Here is a 17,335-nt window from a genome sequence, read left to right as displayed (position 1 = left end):
GGGATCTTCATGGCCCAGGGATCAAACCTGCATCTCCCGCATTGCAGACAGATTCTTTACCGTTTGAACCACCTGAGAGATATGGGTGAGGGTTGAGGAAAACTGGAGAGGAGGTTTGCTCCATAACATCGTGTATCTGTGGGTCTCTTTGGTAGCCTTTGGCCATGAGGGTAATCATGTAGATACTTGTGTGATTTTTGCTTGTTGCCCTTGTCCCCTCATCCCCCGCCCGCCAAGGGCTGGGGCAGAATCACATTGCATCATGACATCTCAGTACTGTGCTCGGTCCCAGGCGGGCACTCAAAAGGATTAAGTCCACGAACAGTCAAAATCCAGAAAGGCGCAAGTGGATGCCACGAGTCAGGCTTCTGTCTCCAAGCGGGAACATTGATTCCCGTGTTTACCTGGTCACCACTGGAAAAAGAAAGGGAAAACAGCTCTGAGGCTGTGTTTTGGATTCCAGTTGTTCCTCCTCCTGTCTGGTCTCAGACTCAGGAGCCATGATGCTCCCGTGAGCCCAGCTGCTCTGAGCTTCTGGACGTTTCCGCTGAGGGTACAATTTAAAGACCCAGGAGAGAAATTCTCGTTCCCTTAACACACTGTGAGAACAAAAGGGGGTCCCTATTCCCTAGACCTTCTCCTGCTGCCCCATGAGGAAGCAGGAGGAATGAAGTGTGTCCCAGCGTGGAGGGTAAGGAAGGAAGGCTCTATTTATGGGGCGTTCTCTCTGCCTTAAACATTCACTGAGCACTTGTCCTGGGCCAGGCGTGTTCTGAGCCATTTATTTAATCTTCATAAGGACCTGTGAGACAGTGCTGTGTTTTCCTGCCTGACAGATGAAGAAACAAGAGCACCAAGAGGTTGTGCCCCCTGAGGCAGGTCACACGGCTGGCACTTGGCTCAGCCCCGACTGGAAGCCGTGTCCTCACCCGTCCTGCCAGACTGCTGCGCTTGTGCGGCCCTCCGTTCATATCCTTCCACTCCACAGGGGAGGCACCACGCTACGTCACAGGAGCGGCATTTATGAGCCCATTCTCCTCTTTAAACAACTCTTCAAAAACGTGACAACCGTTCTGAGCTCTCTGGGTTTCCTCTGGAAACATCTTGGTAGCTGGATTTGGCTTCCGGCTGAATATGCAGCAGGCCAATTTCAGATTGTGCGGGAAGGGAGTGGGAGGGCAGGGGACGAGTGGCCTAAGCGGCTGGAGGGTCGGGGAAGGTCTCCCTAAGGGACCGTGGAGCTGAAGCCTGAACGATAAGGATGTGAAGAACCACGGTCTGATGTCTGTACCGTATATTAAGTGCCTCTTGAATGCCTGCTATTATTCTTATCCTTATTGCTCTCATGGTTGGCCAGTAATTGGATCTGTGACCTTGGGTGAGTCATCACGCCGCTCTTGGGAGTTGAACTGAATGTCTTCCCTCTGTCCTTGACAGTTGCACAGTTCCAAGAGATTTCTAGCATTTGTCTCCCACTATGCCTTTGACATAGGGGCAGGATGAGCCCTCTTTTACACTTTCAATAGAAGACTCATTGTCAGATGAGGGAAGCTTTTTTTTTTTCCCCATTTATTTTTATTAGTTGGAGGCTAATTACTTTACAATATTGTAGTGGGTTTTGTCATACATGGTGAGGGAAGCTTTTGTAGACGGACAGCCACCTCGGCTGTTAACATTTATGGAGCCCTTTTAGTTTGCTCAGTGCTGGAGTGGGGTTTGCTTAGAATGCGGACACTTTCCTTTCCACACTGGGCTGGAAGCATCCGCCTGGCAGATATGCCGTGGGCCCATCGGCCTCTCGCTGCACTGTTGGGGAGATTGACAGGTGGGATTATTTTCTTACCCCCGAGAATGCCACTACCCTTGCCTGACCCTGAATGGTGAAAGAATTTATTTCTATTGTCATTTGACAATAGGGCCTCCTCAAGGCCAAGTTCAGCCTGCTCCATAATCACAGGGGTGGTTTCTCCCCTCAGCCCATCTTTAGTTCATAAAGGAATGCAGGAGTTGGTCCAAGAGCCACCCACATCCTCCCTGGCCTGCGTGTGTTCACTGTCGGCTTCCTCCAGAGCAGGCTCCCAGCATTGCAGGCCCCGCTCAGATACAATAAAGCCTTCCAGTCATGTCTTTACATTTGACGTAAGCAAAGGCAGGCTTTTCTTGCTGTGTCCTGAATGGGGCTGAGGTGAGGGCCCGGGTGAGCTGGGGGCCCTGACACCCTGGTGAAAGGGGGCCTTGAGGCTGGAAGCTCATTCATCTTTGTGCAGCCTCTTTTTGTCTCCAGCCATGTGGTCCACCCACAGTGTAGGGCAGATGCTGCCTGCCCCTGGATTTATAGCAGGGCATCATGTATTTCTCCTCTGCTTTCCCGATTCCTCGATTGCCCCCGTAGGTAGGATGCAAAGAAATCCTAAGCCATCAACCTAACATTCCTGTCTTGGTGGCGACGTTCGACTGGAATGGTCCCTCCTTTTGTGCTTCAGTTCAACTGTCACTTCCCTGGTCTGGCTTCTCAGTCTGGGTACAGTAGCATCAGCCTCCCCATTCTCCACTGTCCTTCCCTCCTTTTCCCTTTCCTTCCCTCTCCCTTTCTGCCCATGCTCAGTGTTTCCTCAGGCCTGCCATGTGCCCGGCCTCTTGTTAAGCTCTGGAGCTCAGGCAGTGAATAAGATCCCCACTAGTGTAGTAATGACACCAATATGGATGTAATGACAACTGGGGAAAGTTCTGCAAAAGAGAAATCCAGGGACCTGCTGGTTGATCTAACCAACACATAGCAAAATCAAGAATAATGAGTTTCCTAGTTCTCTTGGACTGGTTGTATTTTATGGAAACATCTCCGTGTCTAGGGCTGCATGGGTATCTGCTGCAAGTCGGAAGTTGCAGATGTTCATAAAGCTATGAGTGCATTCCTGCGGAGACTGCCCCTGCTTGACTCTGAGATATAGTCAAGGTGTGACCCTGGGCGGCTGCTAACAAGGCCTTTTTCTCCAGAATGCTTTATGCCTTTGCAGTCCGAGGGGTGGTTTTACTTCCTTTCCTCCAAGAAAGAGTGCTTAGTTGAGGGCTGAGGTCACAAGAGGACCAGTTTGGAGGGAACTAAGCAGGCTTTCAGAGCTGGCAGCAAAACCCTTGGCGAGCTTTCCTTCTTACCCATGGATAACCCGCCCCCCGCCCCCAACAAAGTAGTTTTTGCTCCCCGTAGAGCCAGGGCAGATGAAATTACCAACCAACTTGTTTATGAGCAGCGATGAATCCACTGGCAAACATAGTTTTTCCCTATGAGATTCCCATTGTCATTTAATTAAAAAAAAATTAAAAAAATTTTTTTTTTAAATTTCTGTGTTTCTTTTGAGTAAGTGCTCTGTGTCGTGGCCCTGGGAATTCTCTACAGTTTGGATTTGCAGACGACTTTGGCACAGAGCTTTGGGATCAACTGGGGCCAGGCAGGGAGTCTAGCTTTGTTTTCTTGGATTTACTCTGATTTTTTTTCTTTAGCAGAGCCTTTTGGTCATATCACGTGCTATCAAAGGTGCCTTAGTGAGAGGAAGGATGTAGGGAGGATTTGGCTTCTGAGCAATTGCATTAGCACAGTATAGGCTAAAAGTCTTAAAATCCAAGCTTTAATCAGAACTGGCCTCCAGACAGGCCATGCAATAAGGCCTTTTCTGTTCATCACTGTGGCAGCTGTACGGTGGGGCCGATTGGTGCTAATTTCATCTCTTGGTGTTAGTCACCGACCTCCTGTGCACCAAGCTCTCCTTTTTTCTTTTTTTTCAAAAAGGATCAGGATTCCTAGAGTAAATGAACCTGGCCCTGTTGAAGGAGCCCTTTGCTTTGTGGGGGGAGGGGGCGGAAAACACCATCCCAAACCGAGGCTGTTAAAATCTGATGTTTTCTGTTGTCTGGAGAAGGGTGTTTTTGCTATAAATGAAAGACATGATAGGGGGTATTTCGAAGTTTTGTTTTGGTTATTGTCAGTTCTGCCAACAAGTAACATCTGTATTTATTTTCCAAACTCTCCCAATGGCTGATTTGCATCTGTGTAGTTCTCTGAGTAACGTTTCATTTCCTGACTTTATAGGTGGCTATAAAATCCATTCGTAAGGACAAAATTAAGGATGAACAAGACATGGTTCACATCAGACGAGAGATTGAGATCATGTCATCCCTCAACCATCCTCATATCATCAGTATTTATGAAGGTCAGTGATTTTTTTTTTCACCCCCGTATCAGTTACCATTTCTCATACCATGGGGCCTGCCAAGATTTTTAGGTAATTGCCCTTCTGGGCAGGAGCCAAGTATTTTTCCTCATGATGCAAAAATAGCCGGGTGTTATCTCTTATTTGGTTACCTTGAATGCAACCAGACACATGTAGCACAGTGTACTCTGGTCATAAAATAGCTCTGGCTGGTGCCTTCTTCCATCTTCCCGTTTCTTGGCAGTTGCTAAGCAACCCACCTTATTGACAGCCAGTGTGTGAGACACCCATGGTTTCTGGAAAATGGCAGTTTTCTGGGTGGCCAAGTAATGGTGAATCTGTTGTAAATGTCATTCCCCAAAGCTGACGCTTCAGGGGTGATGTCATTAGTTATTGAAAGTTAGCCTTTTTGAGTTAGGAATTTCCAACAGGTCCAAGAAATACCAAGAAAGAAGAGGGATCAGATGGTGTGACAGATATTTTACAAATAGAATTTACGTTGTTGGTGTTTGGTGAAAAATGGGGACGGAAAAAGCTTATATATGTGCTCAGGCTTCACTTCTGTGGTCCTTCACAGGAAGAAATAAACTTCTCACATTTAAAAAAAAATCCTTTAAAAAATTGTAAAAGCAACATGTGCTTATTGCAAAAATGATCAAAATATAACTTAAATTTAACATAATTATTAGTTAGATAAATAGCTCTGCATCCATACTTAGATTAGTATCTACTTCTCTATATCTGTATGTGTTTTTTATCCAAAATGAGATCATACTGTTTATACTGGGTTTTAGCTTTATTGTTTTTCATTTTTTATATCATACATCTCTTCTTATGTGAATAAATATTCCCCTATAAGGACATTTTAAAAAGGCTTTATAGTATTCCATTTATGGGCATACCATAATTTATTGGCTCTATCTCCTTTTGTCAAATATATAAATCGTTTCACATTTCTGCTTATAATAAACATGGCTTTTAATGGCTTTCCTTGTAGACCATTTTTACATTCATTTCTGATTATTTTCTTGTGAAATAGTCCTAGTCTTGGACTTACTGAGTCAAAACAGTTCTACAGAATATTTTTAATACATCATTCAGAAAAATAAACCTATTTTTAACTTCTTATCTCTTCATCATAATTTATACAGTAAGGGCTAAGAGGAAACCAGATGGTAACCCTAAAGTTTTTCTGATATTTCAAATTTTCCTTTTTCTGGTTCCCTTTTGATTTTTGCTGTTCTTTTTTTTTGCCCCCTGCTATTTCTATTTTTGCTCCTCATCTAGAAGTAAGTGCTGGTAATATCTTTTATCTTGATTTTTCTAAAGCTCATTTTTTGGGGCCTTTGGGGATAAGGTTTTAGGGGAAATTTATGTTTATTCAGTCATTTATTCATTCTACAAACATCTCTTGCAGTGAGTCTCTGATTTCAGCCCCTGGACCAGAAGTATCAGCATAAATTGGGTTTGTTAGAAATGTAAGAGCCTGCTATAGATATGTAAATAATATATTCTGGGACCATGGAGACCTAAGCTTAGAAGTTTTCATGGAAATATATGGCATCCAGGCTGGGCCTTGAAGGGAGTTTTTTCTTGAGGAAGAATTGCATGCCTGTGTGTGCTCAGTCGTGTCCAACTCTTTGCGACCCCGTGGACTGTAGTCCACCAGGCTCCTTTGTCCATGGCATTCTCCAGGCAAGAACTAGAGTGGGTTCCCATTTCCTACTCCAGGGGATCTTCCTGACCCAGGGATCAAATCCACATCTCTTTCGTGTCCTGCATTAGCAGGCAGATTCTTTATCACTGTGCCACCAGGGAAGCCTGAGGAAGAGTTGATAAAAGGAGAATTCCAGGCTGATAGAAACAAATCTGAATATGCCTGGTAATTGAGGGGAATTTCCAGAAGTGAGAAGTGAGTCTTGATACAAAATGCAGGATGGAAGTGAATTTTATTAAATGTGGAGTGTTTTTGCCCATTGTGGTCCAGTTGCCATGGAAACATGGAAACCTGAAGGCCACTGTGCATGGCATGGACCAGTGTGGGTCACGTGCTCTGTGCACACTTCTGTGTTTGAGATTTCTTGGCCTCGAGCTGAAGGCTTCTTTGCCGGGAAGGCAGAGTTTTAATCCAGCGTGAAGTTTCCAGTTCTTTATTTGGGAGACAGTTTGTGGTCACAGAAATCTGGCATCAAGAAGCCTACTTCTTCATTAGCATCATGCCCTCCTTGGCCTTGGGAATTCTTCAGGCTGAATGGGAAACAGGAGTCTATCCGCTTCCCAAAGGAAAGCCAGAGATGAACCTCAGTGGAATTGTATACTATTATCAAGGTCAAAATGGCCTTAGTTCAGCCCTTGCTGGTGGCTTCCAGGAGAGAAGCCTTTGCTTGTAACTTTAAAGATGGGTATCTGCATGAATTAAAGTTCTTTGGGTGACTAGAAATAATTTCTACCAAGGCCTGAGGTGAGAGCTAGGGCTTCAATTTCTAAAACCCTTTGAACTGGTCTAGGGAGTCAAGGAAGAGCTTGAGTTCTCATACTCAACATGAGACTTTGGGCAGGATGGTTGGCTTTTCAGTGCCTCAGTGACTGTACCTATAAAATGGGGATAGCCATTCTACTCCTCTCCTAGGGTTTGGCAGCAGGATTAAATGAGATCATACATATACAAGGTAGGTTCCAAAAGGTCATTGATGTGAAGTCTGTGTCAGCTTCATCCCAAGTGGTTCTTAATGTGGGGTCTATTGACAAGGGTGTTTCAGGGGTGAGTAGCAGAGGTCTGTAAATCCTTTGGAATAGTATATAACTGTATTGTCTAAAACAGAAGTCACTAGTCCTAGTTGGATATTTAAATTAAACTTAATTGGAATAAATAAAATATACTGTTGGTCTGTCACACTAGCCACATTTCAAGTGTCTCAACAGCCCCTTGTGGTTCGTGGCTGCCATATTGGACAGCATAGATATAGAGCATTTTCATTATTGCAGGATGGGACCATGTTGGTATATAATGTTTTATGTGTTAAGTTCATGAGTTATTTTTCTATAGGTAGGGGGTGAATGCATAGCTTTCATCAGACTCTGAGAAGGATGAACTATACAGTCCATGGAATTCTCCAGGTCAGAATTCTGAAGTTGGTCGCCATTCCCTTCTCCAGATCTGCTCAACCCAGGCATTGAACCCAGGTCTCCCGCATTGCAGGCTGATTCTATACTGTCTGAGCCACTAGGGAAGCCCTTCCTGACCTCAGATAGGTTAAAAAGAACTATATTGCCTTTAAGAGTTTTGTGACCAGCAGTGTACCTTACAAATAAAAGGTATTGTTTTAATCCAGAGAACTCCCAGGAATTTAAATATGCCTTTTTTTTTTTCCTTTTAATTTCTTGGAGATCTCCAGTTTCTGTTCTGTTCTCTTTCCTTTCTCCCACACAAGTCCTTTTTCTCCCACATCCACTAAATAACTGTGGAGGAGGGCAGCTCCCCTCCCTTCCCAAGGGGTTAGGAACAAGTGATCCCCAAAGTGTGGTTCCAGCTGTGACCCCCCGCCTGTGACCCCAGAGTCTCCAGGTCTTGTGACTTTATCTGTCCCCTGTCTAGGACCCGAGAATGCAGCGCCTAGAGTGAGGTTAGACATCCTGATGTTATCTGTAGAATTCTGCCTTGTTCACAGAGCTCTCCCATACCTACTCTGTTTTGATCCCTGCAGCCTACCCAGGAGGTGATCAGCCCAGGTGTTCCCATGTTGTGGCTGTGGAAACTGAGGCAGATTCATGACTTGCTGGGTGTGTTGGCTTGCCGGGGCTGCTACCGCAGACTGGGCGGCTTAAACAATAGAAATTTATTTTGGATTTGGAGGCTGAAAGTCCAAGACTGGGGTGTGGATAGAGTTGGTTTCTTTTAAGATCTCTCTCCTTGGCTTGTAGATGGCTGTCTTCTCTGTGTATCTTCACATCTGTATGTGTCTGTATCCAAATTTCTCCTTCTTAGAAGGTCACTAGTCATTTTGGCAACCCCACCGATTGTAGCCCGCCAGGCTCCTCTGTCCATGGGATTCCCCAGGCAAGAATACTGGAGTGGGGTGCCATTTACTCCTCCAGAGGACCTTCCCCCAGGGATTGAACTCATATCTCCTGCATTGGCAGACTGATTCTTTACCACCGAGTCACCAAGGAAGCCCATTTTGGATTAGGGTCCACCCTAATGACCTTATTTTAACGTAATCACTTCTTTAAAGACTCCAAATGGGGTTGTATTCTGAAGGGCTAGGTGTTTAGGACTTTGACATACGAACTTTTTCGGGGGGAGGATATTCAGCTTATACCTGGAAGAGGGCATTGCAACCCACTCCAGTATTCTTTCCTGGAGACTCCCCATGGACAGAAGAGCTTGGCGGGCTGTAGTCCATGGGGTTGCAAAGAGTTGGACATGACTGAGCAGCTAAGCACAGCACATTCAGCTTATAATATTGAGTATGTTGACTAGTTGATGGCCCTAGCACAAAGTTCTTCTTACCCATTTGTTTTTTTTCCTCTGCCAGTCCTCAGCCCTGGATCTCCGACCTCATGTCATATTTTGCTGGTTCTGCAGCCCACCACTGTGCTCCAGGCATCCCCCTCAGCCTGGCTTTTGAACCTTGGAGCATGGCAGGGGCAATGTGATGACAGCAATGGTGGTGAAACCTGAGTTTATCAGTTAATACACTGGTCTCTCTGCAGCTCACAGAGTGAAAGGGGAACCTTCTTCTTGACAGCTGATTGTTTTGATGTGCCAATCAGAAGCCTTAGCTTAGTGCTGAGATGCATTAATTTTTGGAGTGAAAAATCAGTGCCCAAGCATCTAAGTGGCTGTTGGGACATTAGCCAGGTGAACTTTACAATTTCTTCTTAAACAAGGACCTTTGTGATTTAAAACACACACACACAAACATACACACAAGACATACCCTAGCAACAGCAGCAGTACCAGAAACAATAATAGCAGTCATGACAAAATTCTTGGCCTTCATAGTGGTTACTGTCTTAAATATGTGAGAGCATTCAATCTCAGCCTGGTGTGTACCTTAGAAAATAATTCTGCATATATCTCAAGAAGAAGCTTGGGTCCCCAGTCTGGTGAACTCATTGGTCAAGTGTTTTCTGAGCATTAGTTCATGGAAATGTAAGTTATTTGTATACTATTCACAGTACTGGCGCCTGGCAGGCTATAGTCCATGGGGTCGCAAAGAGTCAGACATGACTTAGCGACTACACCACCATCACACAATACCTGCAGGCTCATAAAATCTGCAACTTCACTGAATCAGTGCTGCTGGTCACCAAATCTCAAAAATAATTCCTTTCAAATGTTTCTTTCTTGAACCAGACCCCAGGGTTACTCTCGTGTTGACCGGTAGGTGAATGTGATTGACCCTCAAATTTGTCAACTCTGTGTAAACATAAACCATCACTGGCTCCTAATGCTAAGTAAATAAAAGGGGATAGACATCTACCTTCTGGCGTGTGATGCTAAGGGTAACCTAATCAAGAGAGAAAAGGAAGAAAGAAATCACTGGCCCCGTCTCAAGATGGACCCCTGTTTTCAGTCAAAGGGATTCCATTCTCTCAGCAGGGAGGTAATTGACAATAAGGAAAGAATAGCTGAAAAGGAAGTGCCCGCCTGAGCATTCAAGTTGGTTGCCTAGGATGGAAGAGATAAAAACGGTTTTTGCCTGGGGTTCTGATTTCAGGACCCAAGTTCAAACATCAAAGGCACATTGTCTCACCCCCATTTCCCCTTTTAAAGCCCCGGAGATTCAAATCTGCAAAACCATGTAGCAGTGTCTTGCTGCATAACACTTCAGGGAATCAGCACCCCATCTGGTAACAGTCATGCATGTAAAAGCAAAAAGGTGGGGAGTGGGGGAGATTGGGCTGCAGCTTTCACTTTGATGCCCTCGGTTTTTTTGTTCCTGGAAATCTCTCTTCTTGGCCCTGTAAGATTACATCTCTCTCTTGGCCCTTTGCATTGTGATATTCCAGAACTGGCCAGCCCTTTCATCACATCCCTTGTCTTAGGTAAGAGGGAGCCTGGCTTTCTGGGACAAAGTTGGATGGCTGTTTGGCATTTGTCAGCTGTGATTGCTTGCCTTTGGGAGAGTCTCTCAAAACTTCAGAAACAAAATCGCAAGCAAATGTGTCTCTTTTGATAATCATGCGAGTTTCATGGCCTGGCTCCATCTGCCTTAAACCTGCTGCCCATGAGAAGGCATGAAAGAGACTGTATTCTACTCAGTTCTCAGAACTCCTACCATGGAGACGTCTTGCATGAGTTTACATCAGTTAAAAGCTCCTTCCAGCTTCTTAGAAACATAATATGCTTTCTCAAGCAAACTGTGCCTTCTGAGATTCCATTAGATCTTTCTGGAAGGGGATATGGGCTTCTCCCAGGGCTCAGAGGGTGAAGAGTTTGCTTGTCTCTTAGTGAAGAATCACTGCTTTAAAAATCCAGGCTTCAATGAAGGGTGTTCCTGCCTTCTCCTCCCTCACAACTTGTGGCCAGAGATAGTTGGGCCAATAAAACGTGCTTCCACAAACCCAGCAGAAACTGTTGCTGCCCTGGAAAAGAACCCTTGAGGGTGGCAGGATCCCAGTAAACAGCCGAATAATACATCTGAGCACTGTTCTCTGACAGAGACTCAGAACCAGTAGCATCAGTGTCTCCTGGGCCCCGCCCTAGACCTACGGAATCAGAACCCTGCAGCTGGGCCTGATGCGCTGTGTAATAGCCAGTTCCCTAGGCGACTCTAATGCACTCTGAAGTTTGAGAAGCATCATGTTAGAATAACCATTGCTCAGTAGGTTAGATTGGAAACCAAAGCAGGGCTGAGCTGCGAGCATCAATGGTTTGGAAACACCTGTAGTAGAAGCAATTAACACTTTTCTCCTCTGGCAGAAAAAACCTTAATCTAGGGTTTTCAGGCAATATCAGATCTGGACTTTGGCCCTTTTGAAGGCAGGGGATGACTGAATTGATCTAACAAGATCTGTGGGTCACTAATAGTACCCCATGTTCTTCATTTCCGTAGTCATTCATTCATTCATTCATTTTACAAGAATGTATTAAGCACCTATGTTCCAGGTACTGGTCTAGTAGGGTAAGTATGTATTTCTTGTCCAAATGGGCTTAGAGTTGAATGAATCAATTGCTTTGCAATTACTACTGTGTGATTTTGGGGTAGTGACTTAACCTCTCTGAGGCTTGGTTTCTTAGCTATAAAATGAGGTCAATAGCTAGCTACTTTATAAGATTGTGAGGATTAAGCTAATGGGGAGGGACTTCCCTGGCAGTCTTGTTGTTAAGACCTCACCTTCCAACGCAGGGAATGCAGGTCAGTCCCTACTTGGGGTACTAAGATCTCACATGCCTTATGGCCAAAAAATCAAAGCATAAAAAAAAAAAAAGCCAGAAGCAGTAAGGTAACAAATTCAATAAAGATTTTAAAAATGGTCCACATTAAAAAAATTTTAAAAGAAAAGATAATGAATAAAATTGCTAAGCATGGTCTGAGGTCCATGCTCAATAAGCCATACTGATTATTCTTGATGTGATGTTAGAGATCTGAGAGGTCATTGCTGGCTGGAGTAGAAACTTCTGTTGGGTGGTGGTGGGGTTGAGGCCAGATTGCCCAAGTCAGTGATTCTGAGCTCTGGATGCACATTAGAATCTCATGGGGTGTTTGTAAGAAGAAATGCTGATGCCACCCCTAGAGATTTCAGTTTAATTGGCCAGGCTGAGAAAGATTGGCTTGATCCTCCAGCTAGGAGGAAACGGTTGTCTTGGTCCGATCATTTGTCATCAGTGGATTCCAGAGCAGAACGTGCGTCTGGCAGTCGTCACCAGTGAGCCGTGGGCGATACCTCTGGGCCTGGGTTTCCTTCCTCAGCCATTTGGTTGCTGCCCTCATCAGGGACTCAGAGCCCCATGAAACAGTTTGTTGAACTTGGCAAAGTGGTGTGTTATGCTTGTGTTTACTCTTCTGAACCCATGGCGAATTGCTGAGTATTTTAACACACTCCCTCTGCTGCCAGATTCACAAGTTCCACATGAAGTCTCTCTCATCAGACTGGATCCAAATGGAGGACCCACCCCCTCATCAATTGCATAGCCCCCAGAGAGTTTTCTTCACTTAGAATCGGACGAACGAGCTCTTGGGCTATGAATCTGTCCAGTCACGTTTCTAATGAGTTTCCTATGAAGTTAGCTATTTGACCTTCAAGTGTATTATTTTCATTGTTTTCATTTGATTACACCCAAGTCATTTTTCTAGAGGCTGGAGATTAGACATAAAACAACCGAACGCGAATGCTACTCCCTGGCTGTCCAACCTCGCCCTCTCGGGTTTCCTGGAATTCAATATTTTCTAGTGCCTCAAATAATACCACTTGTACTTGAAGCTAATTTTTAAAGAAAAAAAAAAGGAACTGTATTGCCATGTAACATACAGTCTTTTGAAATGAACTGGGATGTCTCTGTAAATTTGCCAAGGCTGCAAGTATTAGGAAGGCTCATGGAGTGTAGGAGACTTATCTTTACAATGATCATACCCTACAGGGGCATTTGGATCCTGAAAGGGGCATTGTACTTGATGAACTGTAACTTATAACTTTCAGAGTCTGAGATTTCTTTGATTTGGGAATTTGTGCTCTGCCCACTCCAGTAATTCTGTAGAGTGGGTTCATCTGGTAGGTGTGACTCCAAGATCGATATCGGTGCTTTGGGACACCACTGGGAACTGAAGAATGGACCCTAGTTAAGAGAGTCAGGCTTGCCGAGTATTGATGCCTTTGAGTGTTAGTTCACGATCTCCTGTCTTCTCACACCCCTCTACTATCCAAGGGCACAAATGCAATCTCAGGAGTGGATTCTGCCAATACAGATTCATAATAATCCTGGATTTGATCCAGGCATGTCTTCACTTGTTGTGTGCTGGGGTAATCCTTAAAATGAGGTTAGAAGCTTCCATTTAACAGATGAAGAAGCTGAGGGGACAGAAAGGTGAAGTAACTTGCTGAGGAAAGTCAGCTGGGTAAATGGCAGACCTGGATTTGAACCCAGGTGGCCTGGCTCTGGGAGTCAGGCTCTTAAACGCTGCACCCTATTGTCCAATGAAGCGGACTCAGATTTAGGGTTGGAAAGATAGTCCTGAGCCTCTCCTGGAGGGTCAGGCAGTGACCAGGACCAGAAAGGTGATAACTGCAAGTCTGACTTCTCCACCCTACGTGATAAGGGCAGGATGAACCTGAAAACTATCACAACACTGTTAATTGGCTATCAGTTCAGTTCAGTCATGTCTGGCTCTTTGTGACCCCATGGACTGCAGCACGCCAGGCCTCCCTGTCTATCACCAACTCCTGGAGTTTACTCAGACCCATGTCCATTGAGTCAGTGATGCTATCCAACCATCTCATCCTCTGTTGTCCCCTTCTCCTCCCGCCTTCAATCTTTCCCAGCATCAGGGTCTTTTCAAATGTGTCAGTTCTTCGCATCAGGTGGCCAAAGTATTGGAGTTTCAGCTTTAACATCAGTCCTTCCAGTGAATATTCAGGACTGATTTCCTTTAGGATGGACTGGTTGGATCTCCTTGCAGTCCAAGGGCTATACTCCAATACAGAATTGTTGTTCAATCGCTCAGTCTTGTCCAACTCTTTGCGACTCCATGGACTGCAGCATGCCAGGCTTCCCTGTCCTTCACTCATGTCCATTGAGTTGGTGATGCCATCCAACCACCTCATCCTCTGTCGTCCCCTTCTCCTCCTGCCTTCTATCTTTCCCAGCATCAGTGTCTTTTCCAGTGAGTTGGCTCTTTGCATCAGGTAGTCAAAGTATTGAAGCTTCAGCTTCAGCATCAGTCCTGACAAGGAATATTCAGGGTTGATTTCCTCTCTTAACTGGAGTCCATTCTTCAGTTTCCAGTGGAGTTCCAAAGCAATCTCGGAGCCGCATGTTACCAGATGAACCCACTGTCAGGAATTACAGGAGGGGACAGAGCACATATTCCCAAATCAAAGAAATCTCAGACTCTGCAAGTTAGATCCTGAAGGAATCCAATACAAAATAGAAAGTTAAAAAAAAGGTGGAATGAAACCATATAGAGAAGTCCGCTACGGTGATTTTCAGGGGAGGGAGATGAAGGTTGTTTTCACAGAGGATGGGATTTCTACCCCTTCACTGCCCAAACTGAAGATGCATGCTTTTTTCTAGAAGTTCATTGGAGGAGGATGGAGTCCAATAGTTGGTCCACCATGGTGCCCTGATTGACGTCCTTCTCCCACACAACCCCTCTTTGCTGGCTATTTTCCTGCCATCCCGGTGTTTACCTTTGGTCCCCTCAGATAACACTGATGAATGGTTCTTGGCCAGCCTTTTGTATCCGCTCTTCCTTAGGTGGTGTATACACTTTCTTTTATTTCATCTGCCTTCTGTGGAGTCCACTGCTGGCTGTGGGTGGCCTGGTTGGCTCTGGTTCTCCTTGGGCATGCCAGCCAACATCCAGAGTTTTGGTTTAAGAAAAGACAATGAGTGAATTAAAGAGCCTTTCATTGTCCAAACCAGGAAACACATTGAGTCAACTCTGACCAACTCATGGGCAATGGGAGAGCTGCCAGTTCAGGTTATTTTTCTCACTCTCACTGCCCTAGGCTTTCTGATGTAAGGGATTAGAGGACCATTTTATGAAGCCGTGAGCCCATGAGGTGTTTGAAATTTAGTTCTGGGGAGGGAACTCTTGAAGAATGAATCTTGTATTGACTAAATGACCTAATTAGGCTGCAGACAATTCTTGCAAAGGAAAGATCACTCTATTTCTGAAATGAAAAAGAAAGAGGCTTTCTGGGAGGGTCCTTCTGAACTTTAACAAAAGAGCATCCCCGAGGAGTGGAATGGTCTGAGGTTTTAGGAAAGTAATAAAAATGCTGGCAATGTGAGGAGGCCCCACCACGGAGGGAAGGGCAGCATCCTGGAACTGATTTAGAAAATGGAGCTAATGGAAGGCAAAGGCGTGAAAAGAATTCTGACTGATCCATTTTAGGCCCTTGGCTTTTTGCTTAAAACTAACAAATGAGCCTTCCTCTTTTTTTTTTTTTTTTTTTTTTAATTTATTTGGATGCATTGAGTCTTAGTTGTGGCATGTGGGCTTATGCCCTGAGGCAAGTGGGATCTTAGTTCCCTGACCAGGAATCGAACACACATCCCCTGCATTGCAAGGCAGATTTTTAACCACTGGACCACCATGGAAATCCTGCCTGCCTCTCTTGAGGTTACATGTAAAGCAGAATGATAGCTTCTAATTTTTATAACCTGCTTCTCATGGAACATTAAATGATTCCCACCCTCTCCCTTCCCAAGCCCATTTTCTTCCTAAATGGCCTCTTTTTGGCTCTAAAGCAGCCAGTGGATGGTTGAAATCCCAAGATCTCACTCATCAGCGTTTCTCCCAGGCCAGGGCATTGTTTTTATCATATGCATTTTCTCAAGTTCTACAAGTTGTGTTATTAACCCTGAGGGCAGCAGGAGGGAATGGTTAGGAGTCGGGTAATTAGGGAGGTTGTGAAAGCCAGGCAATCAGAAGGCAGAACTGGACTGTCAAACTCAACATCTGATGAAATTCAGAATTAATTGGGAGAAGTAGCTGTTACCATAGTAACCAATTTCCACTCTCCCTTGAAATGGAAAATAAACAGAAAACAGGACAAATACTTCAAGTGAGTGTCTGGAAAGAAGGCCCTTCTGTGGAACAGTAGGAGAAAAAGGAGAGAGTCTGGATATTTTAGGATTTGCTGAGACAATGGTAAAACCAGTTTGTGCAAACAGAATGCAAGGCGTTTTGATGGTTCAGTTCCACCCTTGTTTTCTCTAGGAATCTCTGCAGGCCCTTTTAGAATGCCTTTCCCATCTTCCTCTCTGATCATCTAGATACTTAAAGTCTGTATCTCACAGGTTAGCCCTTAATTGTAAGTACTGGAAGGGAAAGGCAATCCACTCCAATATTCTTGCTCGGAGAGTCCTATGGACGGAGGAGCTTGGTGGGCTACCGTCCATAGGGTTGCAAAGAGTCAGACACAACTGAAGCAACTTAGCATGCATGCATGCATGCAGTTTTTTTTTGTTTTTTTTTTTGCAATTTTTTTTTTTCCTTTTTTTTTTTTATTATTATTTTTTTTTTCCAGTGGGTTTTGTCATACATTGATATGAATTAGCCATGGATTTACATGTATTCCCAATCCCGATCCCCCCTCCCACCTCCCTCTCCACCCGATTCCTCTGGGTCTTCCCAGTGCACCAGGCCGGAGCACTTGTCTCATGCATCCCACCTGGGCTGGTGATCTGTTTCACCATAGATAGTATACATGCTGTTCTTTTGAAATATCCCACCCTCACATTCTCCCACAAAGTTCAAAAGTCTGTTCTGTATTTCTGTGTCTCTTTTTCTGTTTTGCATATAGGGTTATCGTTATCACCTTTCTAAATTCCATATATATGTGTTAGTATGCTGTAATGTTGTCTTTCTGGCTTACTTCACTCTGTATAATGGGCTCCAGCTTCATCCATCTCATTAGGACTGCAGTTTTATTCAACTAGATAGCAACTCCTCCAAAAAACAATGTCTTATGCTATGTTTGTTTCCCCTTTATCATGTAGCAAGATGCTCAGATAAATGCTTCAGATAGGCTGATAAACAAGTATTTTCAGAAAAGGGAGTGATGTTGGTTAATGAAGGAGAGTCTTTATTGAGTATTAGGCAAGGAGGGTAAACTTATGATGGAGGAAGGTGGTGGGGAGTCATGACGAGAATGTACGCTTTTGAGTCACATACATTTGGGATCAAATCCTAACTGGTTGTCTTCCCAACAGAAATGCATACAGAGCAGCATCAAAAGACAACACAAGAATGTTCATAGCGACTTGGTTCATAGTGACCCTCACCTGGGAACAACCCAAATGTCTCTCACCAGCAGAATGGATCCATTCACAAATCGGAGTACTCTACCGCAGTGAGGATGACAGTCTTTGACTCCATAGAACAGCATGGATTAATTTTACAAATGTTGAACGAATGAAGCCATACACAAAAGAACATACTACATGCTGCGATTCT

The 17,335-nt window shown here is 44.6% G+C and overlaps 1 protein-coding gene across 1 annotated transcript in view; it reads left to right on the top strand.

Moving 5' to 3' along the window:
* NUAK1 (NUAK family kinase 1) overlaps positions 1 to 17,335 on the top strand; it is a 74,599-nt gene that overhangs the window by 28,296 nt on the left and 28,968 nt on the right. Inside the window, exon 2 of the mRNA XM_043441629.1 lies at positions 4,085 to 4,205. Coding sequence (XP_043297564.1) covers positions 4,085 to 4,205 — 121 coding nt within the window. The remainder of the gene's footprint in view (positions 1 to 4,084; positions 4,206 to 17,335) is intronic.

Source organism: Cervus canadensis, chromosome 21, assembly GCF_019320065.1.
Source record: "Cervus canadensis isolate Bull #8, Minnesota chromosome 21, ASM1932006v1, whole genome shotgun sequence".
In the NCBI taxonomy this organism is placed as follows: domain Eukaryota; kingdom Metazoa; phylum Chordata; class Mammalia; order Artiodactyla; family Cervidae; genus Cervus; species Cervus canadensis.
This window is presented reverse-complemented; position numbering and strand designations above follow the sequence as displayed.